Source organism: Coffea arabica, chromosome 2c (genome assembly GCF_036785885.1).
Source record: "Coffea arabica cultivar ET-39 chromosome 2c, Coffea Arabica ET-39 HiFi, whole genome shotgun sequence".
In the NCBI taxonomy this organism is placed as follows: Eukaryota; Viridiplantae; Streptophyta; class Magnoliopsida; order Gentianales; family Rubiaceae; genus Coffea; species Coffea arabica.
In genome coordinates, this window is record NC_092312.1 from 22540940 (window position 1) to 22559648 (window position 18709).

Here is an 18709-nt window from a genome sequence, read left to right on the forward strand (position 1 = left end):
CAACGCGTGGTTTTTTAACTTGTCAATAACTCGCTTAAATTTTCATTATAAATGAGTCATTTTGGTTCCAAAAGCACAAGTTAGCAGAACTCATTGGCACGATGCTTCATTTTGTCAAGTTATATGAGTAACTACAAAGCTGAAAGTGACTGTGGATTCTTTTTTTTTTTTTTTTTCTAAGGAAAAATATCTAAGAGGAGGAGTGATTAACCTATTCCAGGACAAGTGTCCATTGACCTCAATAAATAAAGCCTTCTAGTAATTCTTGGATGGATATAACGTACTTATAAAACAGTAGAAATGCATATAATTGTATTTCATTTAGAATTCAAGGTTTCTTGAATATTTTGTTGGAGTTAAAAAACTAGCCAGCACCTTGAATTTGTTAGGAGAATTCAAAATCAATGGTTGACAGGAATCTCATTAAAATACTACTGTTCCCAAGAAAAATGTATTAAAATTTCGGGATAATTTGAGAAGCCTCCTTTGAGGTTTCTAATAATTACAGAGAGCTCTCCTCAAGTTTTAAAACCTTCCTCGCTTTTAAGGTTATGTAACAATATAGACCCAATAGCCGATATTTTTTTCATAAATATCCTAAAATACCCTTTTTCTAGAGAACAAAACAAAATAAAAAAAGGTTTTAATCTTTAACTTTTTGTACGGGCATACTCACTAAAGCAAATATAGTCCAACGACTCCAACTTATTTCAAAATTCATTACTTATTAATTCATGACTAATGCAACTCACTACTACCACTACTAATACTAAACCAAAAAATGCCCCCATGTCCCTAAAAACATGATTCATTATTACTCTAGCACTGTTAGAAATAGAGACAAAATTCTACCTTCATAGTAAAACCACAATCAATAGGTAAATAAAAGAGAAAACCAATGAATTTTTTTATTGCTAGACTTTGCTTAACAAACATAATAGTCATTTCTTTATCTTCCAACTCTCAATTTCATTTTTTTTTTCTATATCACTGCCACCTTTTTCATCTTCCCCTAGTTTGACAATAAAATCTATAGTCCGCACCTTGTTAATTTGGTAACTTCAATTGGCTAACATTTGTAAAGAGTAAAGCTATTTTAAAAAAAAAAAAGAAAGAGAAAGGGTCTAAAATTTTTATAGTAAGAAAGAGACAGAAAAACAAAAAAGTACAAATAAATTTTGGAGATGGTAAAAAATTGATAGTGGTGTGACTGTTAAAATTTTTATAGTAAGAAAGAGACAGAAAAACAAAAAAGTACAAATAAATTTTGAAGATGGTAAAAAATTGATAGTGGTGTGACTGTTAACAATGGAGCATGGTATTTGATAAGAGGAAAAAACGATTGTAAGAGAAAAGCGATCAAAGTATGAAAGAGGGATGGAGGGAGGGGGGAAGAGATGAAAATTAGAAAATTGATGGAAATTGTTCTTTAAGATTAGGAAATGACAAGTAGAATAATAAGAAGTATTTTTTGACTTTAAATGCTCCTTTATGAAATAAATATTAAGTGGAAAACATTTTAGTAATTTGATTGAATCAAGGAAGGGCTATGTAATTATTGAAACTTCAGAGGAGTTGAGTGAAATTGTCAAAAATCTCAAGGTAAGTTAATGAAATTATCCCTAAAATTTCTGAGCATTCAAGGGGATAAAATATCTATTATTATAGTTTAGGGGGTAAACTGCAACTGGGTATATAGTTTATGGGAGGGGTTTTTTGCATTTAACCCTAGGAACAATTCATGGTTTTGTATTAGCATAAATGTGGGACCACTGCTAAGTTCTTTCCCGATTATATACTATACATTTGTCAGACGTCAATTCGAGGCAGGTCTCACATCAATTATTTTCTTTTCGAGGAGTCGGCGTACATTAATTAGCAGTGTACTTTCTTACGACGCAGATCTCACTGTCTTTTTCGATGAGATGGGTGGACATTAATTACATAGTGGTGGTAGGTTCTATGTGGAACTACGGGCACGTCTACGGTGGAAAGTTCAGTGTTCTGCCCACGATGGGCCAGAAGCACTGCAAGGAGGCCAACTGTGTTCTGAGGAGACGCTCGAAGACAAACAGCAAAAAGATGTACCGGGCGCTAGAGAAAGCCGGTTGTGCATAACTGAAACAATGCAATACATTTTGAAATCATAATAAAAGCTCTCTTAAAAATTTGTTCATCATCTAATGTCTAATACTGATATTTGATAAATTAAAATAGTTAATTAAATATTCTATATTAATATGAACAATCATATGTCATTGAGTTAATTGAATAATATTTTTTTTCTTTTCAACTAACTGTTAATTAAGTTTCAATTGAAATAAATATTTTATAATTATTTAAATTATTTAACAAAAGTATCAATTTTAGATGAACATAAATATAAATACATTAAATTGTATTATTGAAATATTTGGTTTAATATGAAGGAAATACAAGAAGAAACAGCAAGAAATTTTTTTAAAAACTCATATGAATCCTTCGTGTTGGTAATCACATTTACTTGTTAACATAATCACAATGTCTAACTACGTAACAATTGTGATACACTGTTTAGAATTAAAGTTACTATATACCAAATTAAAATTCTCTTTTTTGCACTAATTTTTTTAATATATGATTCATGTGTTGTCATTTGTTTGTAATTAATTTAACGAAGAGACGCTCTTTAGACTAAATAATAGTGTTTGGACATTGTGGAGTACTTTTAAGGATTTTTATGAGATTTGAGAACATTTTTTATGCGTTTAATCTAATTCACATTTTATTTCATTTTGAAATATAATTATTTAAAATATAAGGGATCGTATTGATTAAATTTTCAAATATTAGGGACCAAAAAATATAATTCTAATTTGATTTTGACCGTTAGATATTTTTATTTTCTATTGGTTTGCCTAAAATAAAAAATTTTGGGACCATATTTATTTTAGTCAAATTATCAAGGACCAATTTAACTCCTAGACCAAACATTAAGGGACCAAAATTGCACATCTTCCTTTATTTTAATCATGTTGAGTTCCAAACTTTTCTTTTATATTTACACTTCAATTATTTCAGATATCAAACTCAATTAAAAAAGAAAAACTACTACAACATTTGCTTCGACATACATAAAATTTACCAACTAATGTTGAAAATTTTACAAATTTTTTATTATAACAATCTTGTCTACCTTTTCGTGCTTTTTTTTTCCATGACATTCACTTTTTTGCTCTTCCTCTTTCATTGGGACCCACATTTCGGTTAGAACGTTCACAAAATATTTCTAAGTACTGGGCATTAGATGATGAATACATTTTTAAGAGGGTTTTTATTGTACTTTTAAAGTATATTGCATTATTTCATCCACTCAAAATCGGCTTTCTCCGGTGCCCGGTGCATCATTTTGCTGTTTGTCTTTGTGCTTCTCCACATAACACAGTTGGCCTCCTTGCATTGCCCATGCTACTACCATGGGCAGAACAGTGAACTTTCCACCGTAGACGTACCCGTGGGACGGGCTACTGCTAAGTCTTTTCCATTTACACAGTACATTATACATTTGTGAGACGTTCAGCTCGAATCAGGCTGGGGTCGTTTGTTAACATATATAGTTCAATGTGTGAATGCAATGGCCTCCAATTGAACCCAATTGCTGACGTGGCGCTCTCCCATTGGTTGATTGGTGGTAGTCCTCCAATTGATTCCAATTTGATGAGTTGTGTGACGCCCCGAAAAAAAAGAGTGTGAGAACCCGTAAAAACCCTAATATTTTCCTAGGGTTTTAGTTCCTTTAATTGCATAATTTTTGCATTTCTGGCTTAGAAATATTATCTGGGTGGATTTTATGAGCAACTAAAGTTTTTAGATGATTTTTCTAGCATTAGTGAGTTTTTAAAAAATTAAGAATATATATTGGACGTGGGACCCACTAGTGCGAAAAGTTCGGAAAAATTCGGCCAATTAGGTTAAATTCCGGATACTGTGTAAAATTTATCGGGTGTTAATAGACAAGTAGAGTGTGTGAAATGATTGATGTGAGAGAAGAAAGAAAGGATAGGAATGCATTTAATGAGGTGACAAGTGTCACATTCTTATTGGATGCCTTTTAAGAATTACTATTCACAATTTTGACTTTTTTGACCAAAGGTTAAATATCCAAAAATTGCACAAAATTCACCATTTTTCTCCTCCTTATGGCCGGCCCTCTCTAAGCAAGAAGAAAGACAAAACTCTTCAACATTCTAGCAAACTCCTAGCTCAAATCAACTAAACCACTTGCTTAACTTAGTTTTCACTCCATAAAATTCTTCCTTCTAGAGCTAGTAAGTTGTTTGGTGAACTTTGTTTGAAGGATTAAGGTGCCCAACATCTTCCTCTCTCTTGGTTCTTGGTAAGTGAAGCTTGAAACACCCTACTACACCTAATGATGCTTATGTTGTGCTTATTAGTGATAAGAGTGCTGAAATTTCTGGTTTTAATCTTGGTTTGAAGTGATTTGGTGAAGTTTTCCATTTCATGATGATTTTTCTGGTTTAATTGGATTATGATGGTGTGGTTGTTTGTGATGATTGGCAATGGACTATAATGGCTCTAGTGGATGTGAAATGTGGATAAATGCAACCAATTTTGGATTTGGTGTGAAAATTGAAAAGCTAGGGTTCTTAAATCCCCAATTCTGTCCGGTTTTGGATCATAGGGTTAGAGGCCGAATTTGACTTTGCTCAAAACATAAAAGTTGTAGGTATTGATGTGTTTGAGGTGCCTGTAAAATTTCAGGTCATTTGGATTAATGTAGAATGAGTTATGACGAAATTACTGTAGCTGTTCTGCTTTGGACAGAATGCGAAAACTGCGATAGTAATTGGCTATTTTGACTGGAATTGGTTTGGATTTTGGAGTTGGTGTCTTCTGATGAAATGTAGCTGGATGACTTAGCTAACTTATGCCTTTGGAATTTCGGCATTTGGACTTGTATGGACTGAGATATACAGATTACAGTTTTCTGTGTTTTGCAAACCTGTTTTGGTAATTCTGGTATAGTATTTGGCATTTTTGACCTAGTTGGGCTAGGAACTGGATTGAGTGACCTTCTACATTGTTGTAGCCCTGTTTCATAGCTTCGAAACGGTGGGTCTTACACTCCCAACCGATAATTGTAGTGAGAGTTGTGTCATTACCGCATTATGACATCAAAACTGTTTTTCTGGTTTTGAGCTTACCCTTCATTTCCGGACTTTTCCCTAGCTTGACTTGTCTTTGTACTACTTGGAGCTTGCTGAATGGATATTAGATGAACTTATTTGTGTGACTTTGGGACTGGCTGGAGTAATAATGAAGCCATGATGGCTGGAAAAGTTAGCAAATGTAGGGGAAGTGCTGTCCGAACTTTGAAGGGACTTGTTTGCATTGGGTTTGTGATCTAAGGCTTGGAGTTGAGCAAGGCAATGATACATGATGGATGGTTTCTGAGCCGTGGAGGTGAGTGACCCTAAACTGTTTCCAAAGTTCTTATGAACCGTTTCTTGCACTATTTACTTGATTGCATATCATGAGTGCTTGCATGTGGCCCATGACATGTTTTGGCTTAAATGAGTACTTGGAATTCGTATGCTGAACACCAACGTCTCCACCTCTGTGTACTGTTCATCTGGAGCAAATGGCTCCCCCACTGACTGTTTACTGTTTAATGTTTGTTTGGAGCGTTGGGTGTTTCAGTACAACGATTTCGCTGGCTCACGAGAGCAATAAATGTACAGTTGATCTTGAAATCATGACATCACTGAAATGAACGACTGTAAAACTGAATTGATTACTGGTTTTAATGGTTACTCGCTGAGCTTCTAGCTCACCCAAAAATGTTTTATTTCCCCCCCACAGGGCTCAAGGCGAAGAAAAGCTTGGAGTGCTTATTCACGTGACTGGATGGCTTATATCGTGTATAGTTTAAGTTTGGATCTATTTGATGTACGAGTTGGTCTTGTATAAATATTTGAAATTGATATGGATGTAAGTATACGTTCCACGATTGGAATCAGTTTCCGCTGCATTTGTAATATGTAATCATTGGAGAATTTGATGTAATTTTGAGGTTTATTCTTGTAATTCATTTGAGGATTGTAGTGAGCGACTGAGTTCCGGCGAGAGCTGGGCAGGCGGCCCGCCGAACCCTCTGGTTCGCCTTAGGGGGAGGTGGGGCCGTCACAAGTTGTCCTCCTCTGATTGGTTAATTGGTGGTAGTCCTTCCAATTGTTTATAAAAAATAGTGATGTGGCCAGGTTTGATTGGTCAATTGTGATCAAATTTGTCCTTTTTTTTTCTTCCCCTACAGATTTATTTTTTTGGCTATACTCGGGTGAATTGTTTTGTTTTTTTTTGCTTTGTTAGATGTTAGTGCAGTATTTTTAAAATTTTTATTATCGGAAAAAACACCTTTTTCTTCTACAATTAATTGTTCATTGGTTATTTGGGTCTTTTTTTTTGGCATCCAGCGAATTATATTAAAAAAAATTGTTTTTAAAATCTCCTTATGTAATTTATTGTTCGTGTTTATTTAATAATGGTGAAAAGATCATATTTAATTGGTGATCTCTTGCAGTAAAACGTATTGAAAAAATGTTCCGTTTAATTGCCATTTTTAAAATTCCGTTTTTTCCCTTGCTGATGTAAGCAACAAAATTGCTCTTTTTCTCTTTCGCGAAAATGCATCTATTTACCAATACTTTTCAGTTAATTGTTAATAGCTACTTAATAATGCCTTTCGTTTTTGCCATCAAATAGATAGTCTTTAATTAGCGATTTGTTGCTGTTGTTGGGAAAAAAACCTTTCTCCTAAAACAAAATGATTATCGATTTTTACAATTGATTATTAGCAATTAGTTATTGCCTAATTAGTGCCAGTATGTTGGGTTAACAAAATAGGTCCTTTTTCCTTTTGCTAGCGCCCATATTTACCTACTAATTTATCGCTGTTAATTGTTAGCAGTTGGTTAATTTTCGTTTCATTTATTCTATTGTCCAATAAAATTATGTTTACTTGTTGGTTTTTCCTTGTCATTTTATTTGTCATTGTTAATGGTTACTTAATTGGTTGTCCTGCCTTTTTACCTGTTATAAAAAAAAACCTCTTTATTAATCTTTTCCTGACAAAAAAACTTCTTCCGTATATTTGCCTGAAAAGTTGCACTTGCCCGTTGCTTGCATCGATTTTAGAATCTATTTTCTGCCTCGGCTATCACTTCCGATTACTTTCATTTGGTGGACAGTTGTATTTGATTGACAAGTTAGGGCGTCTATTTTACAATATTACCCACCTTTGAATTTCAATCCGCTCTCTCTCTCTAATTGCGGTTCCTCTTTTTCTATTTCTTAATCAGGGTAATGTTTGTAAAAAAGCTATGCCGTCACTGTGGAGTCCTGTCAACAACCGCATTTCACCTTGCTCTCTTCAGGGAAAATCCGGTGCTTTACCTTTGCACAGTGGTTTTTAGCGTTGCCTGCCTTGCCCTAGCAGGACCTCGGCGGCTTACCATCATGATCGGTGGCCGATGTGCAGCTGCTGTGTCCTTTCTTCTAATCCTTTTCAGTTGTTCCTTCGGTCGACGCAAAAAAGGTGCCCCATCAACTTGCTTCTTCTCTTGCTCTCCCTTTTTCTAGACTTTCTCGCTGCTAATCTTCTTAATTTGTTTTAGCTTGCAAAGCTGCTGTTGCTGGTGTGTTGCTGGTGAGTGTCTAGCTCGGACCCCATTTGCTGTGTTTTTTCCCCAAAAATACTCAGCTTATTACCTTGTTATTTTTCTTCATTCATCCGCTCCATTCTTTTCTCGCGCATTGGTTTAATTTCCTGCATTTGTTTCGTCTTGCAGAGCTCCTCTTGCTGCTGTGTTGCTGGTAAATTTCTTCCTCCAACCTCATTTTACTTATTCCCTCCGCATTTGTTGTGTTTTTCTTTCCATAAATTAAAAGCTTATTCCCTTGCTATTTTTCCTCCTTCACCCGCTTCTTTCTTTTCTCACTCACCTGTTTAATGATTGTTTAATGAACCAATCCAGTTTATTGAAACTAAGATACTCCTGGCACAACTTGCATTGGACAACTACTGTTTCTGATGTACTTTTCGACGGGCTTGGAAGGAAATCTCATTCTAACTGATTTGGGTAACTTTTCTATATCAATAGTTATGGTACAAAATCAAAGAGGGTTGCTGTATACACCAATCAATGACCTATAACAGTTTTTTCTGAGGCAATGGGTACAAGGTTCCCGACCAGGATGGGCATGTAGATTCAGTAATGGATGTTGGGAGTCAGACAATTAAAGAATGATAGGATGGAGATAAAGGGCTTTGAGTTGCAGTGTTAGAGATGGGATAGTTTACCTATATTTTCCTCCTCTTGTTCAGATTCATGTGCTCCTTTTTATGTATAACGGTATTTAGGTTAGACATCTTGCAGCACTGCTTCTAAGGAATGCCCCTTGATTTTGTTTCCTCATTATATACTTGCGGTCTTCACTAGAAACTTCTCTTTCTGACTGCTCCCTCAGAACAACACTTATACCCCTACAAGAGTGCCAACTCCAGCTTCGCATTTGCACTCACAATGTTTTTGTTCTCTCTTTTGCCTGAGAAAAGAACATGTTTTATGATTGGTAGAATCAATTACGAAGTCAGGAAACTGCACTGCATTAATTATTTGCATCTCATCAATTTCCCAGTCCATCAGGTACCTCAGAACAGCACTTATACCCCTACAAGAGTGCCAACTCCAACTTCACATTTGCACTCACAATGTTTTTGTTCTCTCTTTTGACTGAGAAAAGAGCATGTTTTATGATTGGTAGAATAAATTACGAAGTCAGGAAACTGCACTGCATTAATTATTTGCATCTCATCGATTTCCCAGTCCATCAGGTACCTCGTAAACTTGGGTGTTTGATAACCCCATTAAGTACTTGACGAATTAAGTGCTTATGCTATTAAGTTTGTTTGGTAACAGAATTCTCCTATCTCTGAGTACATTGAGGGCCACTTAGCTTGTGTACAAAATTTAAAGTTAAAGTTTTATCACTTCATTTGTTTAATTTTTATAAACTTACACTTTCATGTACACACCTTACATACATATACACACACAGTTTCAAACATACACTTCTCTCTCTCTCTCTTTCGCTATTTCTCTCTCTCTCCCTCTCCCTCTCCTGCACAGAAATACATATTTTTCGCTAACGCACACTTAAAACATAATCTTTCTTGTACAAACACAAGAACTACATCTTTCTTTGCTCAAACATGGAGTATTGCACAAAACGCATTCTCTCTCACACATACACAAGCACACTTTCCATCTTAGTAGTTTATCAGTGTTAAAAGGTGATACTTAAAAGGTGGCCCATCAGCTTGCTTCTTCTCTTGCTCTCGCTTTTTCTAGACTTTCTCGTTGCTAATTTTCTCAAATTGTTTTAGCTTGCAAAGCTGCCATTGCTGGTGTGTTGCTGGTGAGTGTCTAGCTCCAACCCCATTTGCTGTGTTTTTTTCCCAAAAAATACTCAGCTTATTACCTTGTTATTTTCCCTCATTCATCCGCTCCTTTCTTTTCTCACGCATTGGTTTAATTTCCTGCATTTGTTTCATCTTACAGAGCTCCTCTTGCTGCTGTGTTGCTGGTAAGTTTCTTCCTCCAAGCTCATTTTGCTTATTCCCTCGGCATTTGTTGTGTTTTTCTTTCCAAAAATTAAAAGCTTATTCCCTTGCTATTTTTTCTCCTTCACCCGATTCTTTCTTTTCTCACGCATCTGTTTAATTTCCTGCGTTTGTTTCATCTTGTAGAGCTCATCTTGCTGCTGTGTTTCTGGTAAGTGTCTTGCTCCAAACTCATATTACTTATTCTCTCTACCATTGTTGACGTTTTCCCACGAAAAAAATAGCTTATTACCTTGTTATTTAACCCATTAAGTTCTTTAATTACTCTCCATCCTATTAATGCGAGTTATTTTCTCTTGTTCTCTTTCTTCTCTTTTTTAGCTCTTGTCTGCTCGATTTTATTGTGGTGTCGTTGCTCTTCTTTGCTTCTGCCCTGTCCAGTTTCTGTAGCCAGACAGGTTGGTGCTTCTGCTTCTTCCCTGTTCCCTCTTTCTTTTATATCTTGCACTTTAAATTCCATCCCCATTTCTTGTATTCTCTACTATGCCGTTGGTTGCACCTTGTTTGCATCTCGCTTCTTTAACTTCTGAATTGCCGGGACTTAGTTACTTCTTCCCAGGACTTTTGAATGACTATTTACCCTAACAAGGAGTTATTCATCTCCTGTTCTTGTACTATTACATTTAATGAATAAAACTTACATGCATCCTTGCATTGCATACTCAGCTGCCCTTGGTTACTTACTTTATGCATCTATTTCATTTTTTCTGATTTTTGTTGCTATTAAATTTTGTATCTTTCTGCTCATTACTTGCTCAATAACTATAGCTTGGTATTTTACAAGCCCTTTGCTATTGTACGCTCTAGACAATTAAAGTGAATGGGTAGAAGTTCTACTCGCCGCAAAAGGTATGCAGAAATGCCAGACATAGAGAAAAATGACCTTCTACGTCGTCGAAGAGAAGCTAGGGCCGTCAAGAAGAAAGAAAAGAGTTTTCCCTCGCGTATTCGCAAGGTTCCACTTGGTTATGTGGAAACAGGTGTTTCTTTCCCTGAAACACTTGCTGTCCCATGCGATAGTGGAAACCAACCTCTTATGCATGGCCAAATGTTAGAAACAGGGGGTTTTAAGGACGGCCATGATAGCACCGATGTTATTGCTGAAGCGTTACAGTACATGTCATCTCATGAATCTGCTTCCGGTTGTCTCCATGGTCATTCTACTTCCCCTACTAGGGAAATGCATTCTTCACCAGCAACGGGTATACTAGGAGGTACTGTTAGTGTTACCAATTCCTGACCTTTTCTTCATGTCCATTTCCTCCTTTAGAGATCGTCTTTGCTCTCTTCTCCACGGATTGACCCTTCCGTGTTGTTGTTCTGTACGAGTAAAAAAATAAAGCTTATTTTCCGCCCTGCAGAACATCCGCTCGCTGGTACGCCTAATCTTAGGAGCTGTCCACCTACACCCCTCCATGGGAAAAGGAAAATCTTAGGCTCTCATTCTCTTACTACTACGCCTGAACTTCATCTATTTAACAAAAAGAATAGGCGCTCTGCCTCTGTATCAGTTATTGATGACCTAACAGATTCTCTGAAAACTCCTTACTGTGACAAAGAGCTCTTGCCTATGAACACTCTTTTTGAAAATGTAGTTCAGTATTGTCCTTTTACTGGATTTTCCATGAATTCTGATAAACTTTCTTCCCCTCTTCGTGAGTGCCAGAGTTCTGGAAAAAAAACTGCTTACTCTGAACCTCTTGTGTTACCTCACCAAACAAGCAGCTTTCCTCTTCTGTATGCCGGAGCCAGGCACCGCTTTTGCACTGACAAACAAGTCTTACCTGATAATGAGCTTTTTGAAAATATTGTTAAGTTCTCTCCTTTGCCTGATTCTTACAATGACTTTGAAAGAAATCAGTCTGCTTTAAATGATGTCCATAGAGAATTATATCTGCAAAATGAAACACCTATCTCTGAGAAACACTCTTCTGCACCAGCTTCTACTTCTCAAGGTATATATTCTATTGCCTTTTTCCGTGTGATTGTCGATACTTCTACGGCTGCCCTGTCCGCTTAGATCCTCTACAAAAACATTGTATTTGTCAGTTCTATTTGGATGGGCCTTTCATAGTTTCCTCGCTTTGCTGACTGTCCGCGGTCAAATGCTTCTGCATTTTTTTATTTAGCTTATTTCTTTGTATAGTTACAGAAATCCCTTCTGTTCGAGCTAGAACGTCTAACAAGTCTGCCAAAAAAACCCGTGTTCAAGGGAAAAAGGGTCACCATCGTAGTTCTTCTGCCCTTCTATCTAAAGATCAGCCTTCTGGTCAAAATCATGGTTCTCATGGACGTGTCAGGAAGCAGGCTCCCGGTTGGCTTTTTAATTCTTCTTCACTTTGTATATCTCGCCAGCTTATGTTATTAATTGGATTAATAAAGTTCCGTTCTCACCTATAGTTTGGAATTAAATGCAGCTAGACCTCGCAGAGGTCGTCAACAGGGTCTTTTCCAGCTTGATGAGATCCCTCATGAAGCCACTACCCTTCCAAATGTTCCTAATTGTGAACACTGTGGAGCTAAAACGTTCTATTTGGAACCTCCTAGCTTTTGTTGTTCTGGCGGAGAGATCTCTTTAGTTATTCCAGCAATGCCTTATGATCTTAAGCGCTTGTTTATTGGAAATGATGAAGAAAGCACTCACTTTAGAAACAATGTTCGAACCTACAATAATAACCTGGGATTTACGTCCTTTGCTGCAAGATATGACCCAGAATTGACCAAAAATACGAAAGGTGTTTATACTTTTCGTATTCAAGGCCAAGTCTATCACTTCCTCAACGGTTTGACGCAGTCAACCGACAAACCATCTGGAATTCAATTCTACTTCTTTGACACTGATGAGGAATTAGCAAAGAGAACTGGAAACTCTGAAAAGTTGCGCGAAGGCACTTTAAAATTGCTTATGCGCATACTTTTGAACAATCCTTACGCCAAATTCTTTAAAAGTCTCAGGGATATACCAAACCTTGATAGCTATAGGATCGTTCTTAACTGTTACCCTGGTTTAGACCAGCGCGTCTATAACCTGCCATCTACCTCGCAAGTTGCTGCTATATGGACTGAAGATGAAAATGAAACTGTAGACAGGAGTGCTCATATTCAGGTTTACACTCACTCGCATACCAGCCATAGAATTAATCATTGCTATGGCTGTTATGACCCTTTACAGTATCCTATTCTTTTTCCTCGAGGTGAATGTGGATGGCACCATGGTATTAAGAGACTATATAAGAGGAAAAGAAATGTGGACTGCTGTGAAGGCGATTCTAATGTTGACCCTTCTTCTGTTAGCGACCCTTCACACTTAATAGACTTAGAGCGCAGAGGCAAGTAAATCACTTACTGAATCTACGCTATTAAATATTCACCTTATAGCATTTTCTTCATCGAGAAAATATTTCTGTCTTATATAGCTGTTGATCGAGGGAAGCGCGAGGGAGACACGGTGTCAGCTAGAGAGTATTATTGCTACAGATTTCAAATAAGAGATGATGATGAATCAATGTTATTGCACTGCCTTAGGCTTCTACAACAATTTTCTGTTGATTCTTATGTGAAGATAGAGACTTCAAGGTTGGACTTCCATAGGCATCAACAAAATGTGATAAGATCGGAGATCCTCCAAGGTGTCTTGGACAGTGTTTCTATAGGGCAGTCCGAGGGGTCTAAAGTCGGTCGGAAGATTGTTCTCCCATCCTCTTTTATAGGTGGTCCGAGAGACATGAGACGCCGGTATCTTGATGCAATGGCGCTCGTTCAGAAATATGGTAAACCTGATCTTTTCCTTACCATGACCTGCAATCCAGCATGGAAAGAAATTCAGGACAATCTAAAGTATCATGAAAAGCCACAGGATAGACCAGATCTTCTAGCCAGGGTTTTTAGAGCTAAATTTGAGATGCTCAAATCTGAAATTTTGAATAAACAGATTTTTGGTGAGGTCGCAGCATGTGTCCATGTTATTGAGTTTCAAAAGCGCGGATTTCCTCATGCTCATTTACTCCTGATCTTAAAACCTCAGTCCAAGCTGCTTAATCCAGAATCATATGATAGGGTGGTGTGTGCGGAGTTGCCCGATCGTGCTCGCTACCCTCACTTATACAATCTTGTTGTCAAACATATGATCCACGGCCCCTGTGGAACTATGGATAAAACTTGTCCTTGTATGAGAGACGGTACCTGCAAAAGCCACTATCCTAAAGATTTCTGTCCGCATACAATTCATGCTGAAGATGGTTATCCACATTATAGAAGAAGGGACGATGGCAGAAAAATAAGGGTCCGAAGGTTTACTCTCGATAATAGGTGGGTTGTCCCTTACAACCCATACCTCCTTGCTTTGTTTGATTGCCATATAAACGTCGAGATCTGTTCTACTATAAAACTGGTGAAATACTTGTACAAGTATGTGTTTAAAGGTCATGATCAGGCCTCCTTTAAGATTGTGACTGATGGCGGTCCTCCTGATATTGATGAAATTAATGAGTTTCAAAAGGGCAGATATATTTCGGCTCCCGAAGCTTTTTGGCGTATCTATGAATTCCATCTAAATGAGATGACTCCATCTGTTTATACACTCCAAGTTCATCTTCCGAATCAGCAGTTCGTTTCCTTTGATAAAAACTCAGATCTCTTGCTGTTATTAGCCAAGGCTGATTTTTCGAAAACTATGTTAACTGAGTTTTTCAAAATGAATGCAACAAATGCAGTCGCTGAAAATCTTAAATGCTTCTATAGAGATTTCCCTCAGCATTTCGTTTGGACTCCGAAGTACAAACACTGGACAGAAAGGAAACGTCGAAAAGTGATAGGTAGACTTGTCAGTGTTAGTCCAACTGAGGGAGAGCGGTATTATCTGCGCCTTCTCTTAACTCATGTTCTTGGGCCAACCTCGTTTGATGACCTCTTAACTGTGAACGGCAAAAAAATGAACTCGTTTAGAGACGCTGCTTTTGCACTTGGTCTATTACATTCTGATTCGTATATAGAAGAGACACTTGAAGAAGCTGTTGCTTTCCAGATGCCATCTTCGCTCAGGCTTTTATTTGCCACTCTTCTGGTATATTGTTCTCCAACTAATCCAAAAGTGTTATGGGACAAGTTCGAACCAGATTTCTCTAGAGATTATGAAAGACAGCAGCAATACCATCCATGCTCTCCCGAAGAAATTAGGGGCCTTGTTCTGACTGACATTAACAGATTGCTTGGGCAGATGGGTAAAAATCTTACTGACTACCAATTGGTACCACGCGAACTCATGAGTACATATACAACGTGCTTGACAAAGGAAGTTGAGTACGAGAGAAACATCAGCATACTGCCGGAGGATATATTATTGGCTTCCAAATTAAATTCTGAGCAGAAATATGCTTATGATTTAATCTTGGAAGCATGTTTCTCTTCTCGTGGCCATTCTTTCTTTATTGATGGCCCGGGGGGTACCGGTAAGACATTTTTGTACCGGTCACTACTCGCTACTCTGAGATCACAGGGTCATATCGCCATCGCTGTGGCGACATCTGGAATTGCAGCTTCTATCCTACCTGGAGGAAGAACTGCACATTCAAGATTTAAAATACTCCTTGATTTTTCAAAGAGTAAAACTTGCCAACTTAGCAAGCAGGGTAGCGCTGCAAAGCTGTTGTCTGAATCCAAATTGATCCTGTGGGATGAGGCTTCAATGGCCAGACGAGAAACTATTGAAGCATTTAATGATTTATTGAGCGATATTATGGAATCTAGCCTGCCTTTCGGAGGCAAGGTTGTCGTTTTTGGTGGAGATTTTCGACAAACACTGCCTGTAATTGAGCAGTCAACAAAAGAAGTCCTTTTGCAGTCATGCTTACTTAATTCTCCTATATGGCCTGAACTTCATAAGTTGAAGCTGTCGGAAAACATGCGAGCTATATTAGATCCTCAGTTTTCAGAATTCTTGTTGAGTGTGGGCGAGGGAAAGGAACCTGTTGACCTGAATAGCGAAATAACTCTCCCCACAGATTTAGTCATTCCTTATTATGATAAAGAATAGTCCCTGAACAGGTTAGATAATACACTTTTAAGCTATCTTAGCTGCCTACCTTATACCTTTATAGTTTCTAACTTAGTTCTTCTATTAACAGGTTAATAAGTTATGTTTTCCCAGATTTAACTCTCTATTCTCGGGATCCTTATAGTATGATCTGTAGGTGTATTCTTACTCCTAAAAACAGTTCAGTTGATGAGCTAAATGATATCCTAATTAGGAGGTTCCCTGGAAAGCTCTATACCTACACTAGCACGGACAGAACTGTTGACCAGCGTCACCAGGGTGATTATGAGGATTTTCTTAAATCTCAAAATCCAAAAGGCCTTCCTCCTCACAAGTTAATGCTAAAGGAAAACTGTCCAATTATATTGATGAGGAATCTTAATCCTCTAGAAGGCCTCTGTAATGGTACTAGACTCATATGTAGAGAGCTTGGCCATCACACTATTTCTGCTGAGATTGTTTTTGGCCAACATCAAGGCAAGATTATCCTGATTCCAAAAATGCCTCTACAAACTCCTGATAATGAGAGGAATGGCGTTGCCTTCGTAAGAACACAGTTTCCAGTCCGCCTTTGCTTTGCATTGACCATCAACAAGTCCCAAGGACAAACTCTCGACTATGTTGGCATTTATTTACGTGAACCTATTTTTTCTCATGGTCAACTCTATGTAGCTCTGTCCAGAGCCAGAACCTCATCTGCACTCAAAATTCTCATTGTTCCGGGGACCTTTGAGGGTACAAAAATAGACTGCAAAACTAGAAATGTTGTATTCAATGAAGTTTTCCAGTTCAGTTAAATGTATATCTATCTTACATTCAGGTATATCTAGATAACCCCATCCCTTAGCTTACTTGTTCATGCGATTTCATCCATATCCAACTTTCCAGATTACAAATCTTTTGCCTTCTTTTTTTTTTTTGGCAGAATGGCTGGCGTACTACCAATCAGAAATATCACTCCTAACATGAAAAATTGGTGTTGTCTTGTAACTATTCAAGAAAAGCAACAAGTTACTGATTCAATGGGGACACCAACCAAGAAACAAAAAATGATCTTCTATGACTCGGAGGTATTGTTTTAGAACACCTTTTCCAGACATAGCACTTCTTCGATCTTGCACTCACTTTAATGAACTCTTTCAATTAATCTTCTTAACAGGGTTCTAGAGTAGAAGGCATCATTTTCAATGCTGACATTCCTAAGATGAGCCCTATTCTTCAAGTTTACAAAAAGCACAGGATCTCAAATGCTGATGTCAGAAATATTCCAGAAAAATTTCAGACATCTGGCTTGACTATGCAATGGGTGATAACTGCTAGGACTGTTATTGAAGAAGTTAGCAGAGAAGAGGACATCATGCCTGTTAAATTTTCCTTCACAGAGTTTGCAGATTTAGCTCAATATATGGATGACAAAAGCAAATCTGTGGGTAAGTTTTAGCTACCTTTGAAGTGCAAGTTCGGCCTAATCAAACTTATCCTTACTTTTCTGAGGTGCCTTTGATGTCTCATAGATGTTCTCGGAGTTGTAATTAGTTCGTTGGACAAGAAAACGATAAGTAAGAGCACCAAACAGTCATGTGTTCAAAAATTTGTCCTCCTTAATGAAGAGTAAGCGTCATCTTTTTATAATCCTATCACTCCTTTTTACTAGATCTAGCTTGCTATTTTTGTCATCCTCTTTGTTTCTTTGAATGCTGACTTATGTATCAATGTCAATACTAGGTCTCAAACAGTGATGCTATCTTTGTGGGATAACTTCTTGAACAATGAAGGACAGATTTTATTGAATAACATTCAGACCTATCCTGTTGTTATCGGCCGAAGATTGAAAGTTAACAACTATAATGGTTCGGTGAAATGCTGCCCTTCTGTGTGATAACATTTATTTACTTATTAAAATGCTTGCAAATCATCCCTGAAATCTTTTGCTGTCTATTTATCTTCTAGGAGTTTCGCTGTCTACCTGGTTCGATTCTGCAGTCCTTGTTGACCCGCCCATACAGGAAGCAAGGGAGTTGAAAAATTGGTTCAGTGCCTTTTCCTTTGCTTCTTTCATAAACATACAATATACCCTGTTCTCATTTCGTTTTCCTTATTCTCTTATTTCATCGTTCTTTCTGTAGGGCAATGAGAAATACTAAGTTAATTGCGCAGCTCATTGAAACAAAGGCTTACATTAAATACAATCCTGAGCTCTTTCTGAAAGCTGACCAGAAGACTACTTTAATTTGTAATGTTTCTCTGTCGCAGAAGGTGCTGAGACTCTCTTGCTATTTATCCACTTTTCTTAAAATTCCTCATGCATATTTAGCTTTTGATCTCATTCCTCGTTACCTTTTAGACTGCACTGGTCAAGGCAAATATCTCTTTTGAAGACATTTTCCAGAAATATTGGTATATGAGCTGTGGAAAATGTAACCGTGCTACTGCAGCAGACTATGGCATTGAGTTTACCTGCAATTCATGCAAAGAAAAGAGCCCTGCTGTGCCCAGGTGCTATATTATTAAATCATCAGCATTAAAATTACTTGTAAATTGTACATGATTACGCCATGCTTAAATCGGTTACCTAATGCACTATATGTTTACTTTTCAGATGCCGATTCGACATTGATTTAAGTGATGGCAGTGGAGTTATACCAGCCTCCATCTTTGGAGACCTGGCAGAGAAACTTCTCACATTCACCGCACTTGAAGCAATGGATCATTTTAACCAGGTAATTTTAAATTCCTATCATTGTTAATGAAACCAGCATTCTATTCCCAATTCTCATTCTTTTTTTGCGTTGCCTGTAGAATCGCGAACTTCCTCTTGAGTTTGTTCACAGTAGCCTGAAAACAAAGACATTTCTGCTTCATATTAAACCAGTCCAAGCTCAATTAGCGGATGCTAGGCAGCGTTATACCGTTTTGCATTATTCTGAACTTGGACAAGAGATTGATTCTGCTCAGTTAATTGGCCAACCAGATGCTTTGCCTATCTCAGCTGAACA

The 18709-nt window shown here is 37.4% G+C and overlaps 2 protein-coding genes and 2 long non-coding RNA genes across 4 annotated transcripts; all 4 read left to right on the forward strand.

Moving 5' to 3' along the window:
- The first annotated feature begins 9478 nt into the window (after positions 1–9478).
- On the forward strand, positions 9479–10091 carry LOC140035869 (uncharacterized). Its single transcript, XR_011839771.1, has 3 exons — positions 9479–9645; positions 9809–9833; positions 10004–10091. It is a non-coding gene; the product is annotated as an uncharacterized lncRNA (long non-coding RNA).
- Positions 10092–10502: 411 nt separating this feature from the next.
- Positions 10503–16510, forward strand: LOC113724069 (uncharacterized). Its single transcript, XM_027247012.2, has 6 exons — positions 10503–10901; positions 10953–11637; positions 11829–11996; positions 12100–13011; positions 13099–15619; positions 15805–16510. Exons 1-6 carry the CDS (start codon positions 10503–10505, stop codon positions 16508–16510), a joined length of 5391 nt encoding a protein of 1796 aa, XP_027102813.2.
- A 129-nt stretch (positions 16511–16639) lies between these two features.
- On the forward strand, positions 16640–17839 carry LOC140035555 (replication protein A 70 kDa DNA-binding subunit D-like). Its single transcript, XM_072076823.1, has 5 exons — positions 16640–16783; positions 16873–17143; positions 17228–17324; positions 17439–17563; positions 17664–17839. Exons 1-5 carry the CDS (start codon positions 16640–16642, stop codon positions 17837–17839), a joined length of 813 nt encoding a protein of 270 aa, XP_071932924.1.
- A 6-nt stretch (positions 17840–17845) lies between these two features.
- LOC140035870 (uncharacterized) lies at positions 17846–18105 on the forward strand. Its single transcript, XR_011839772.1, has 2 exons — positions 17846–17969; positions 18058–18105. It is a non-coding gene; the product is annotated as an uncharacterized lncRNA (long non-coding RNA).
- Positions 18106–18709: the final 604 nt, after the last annotated feature.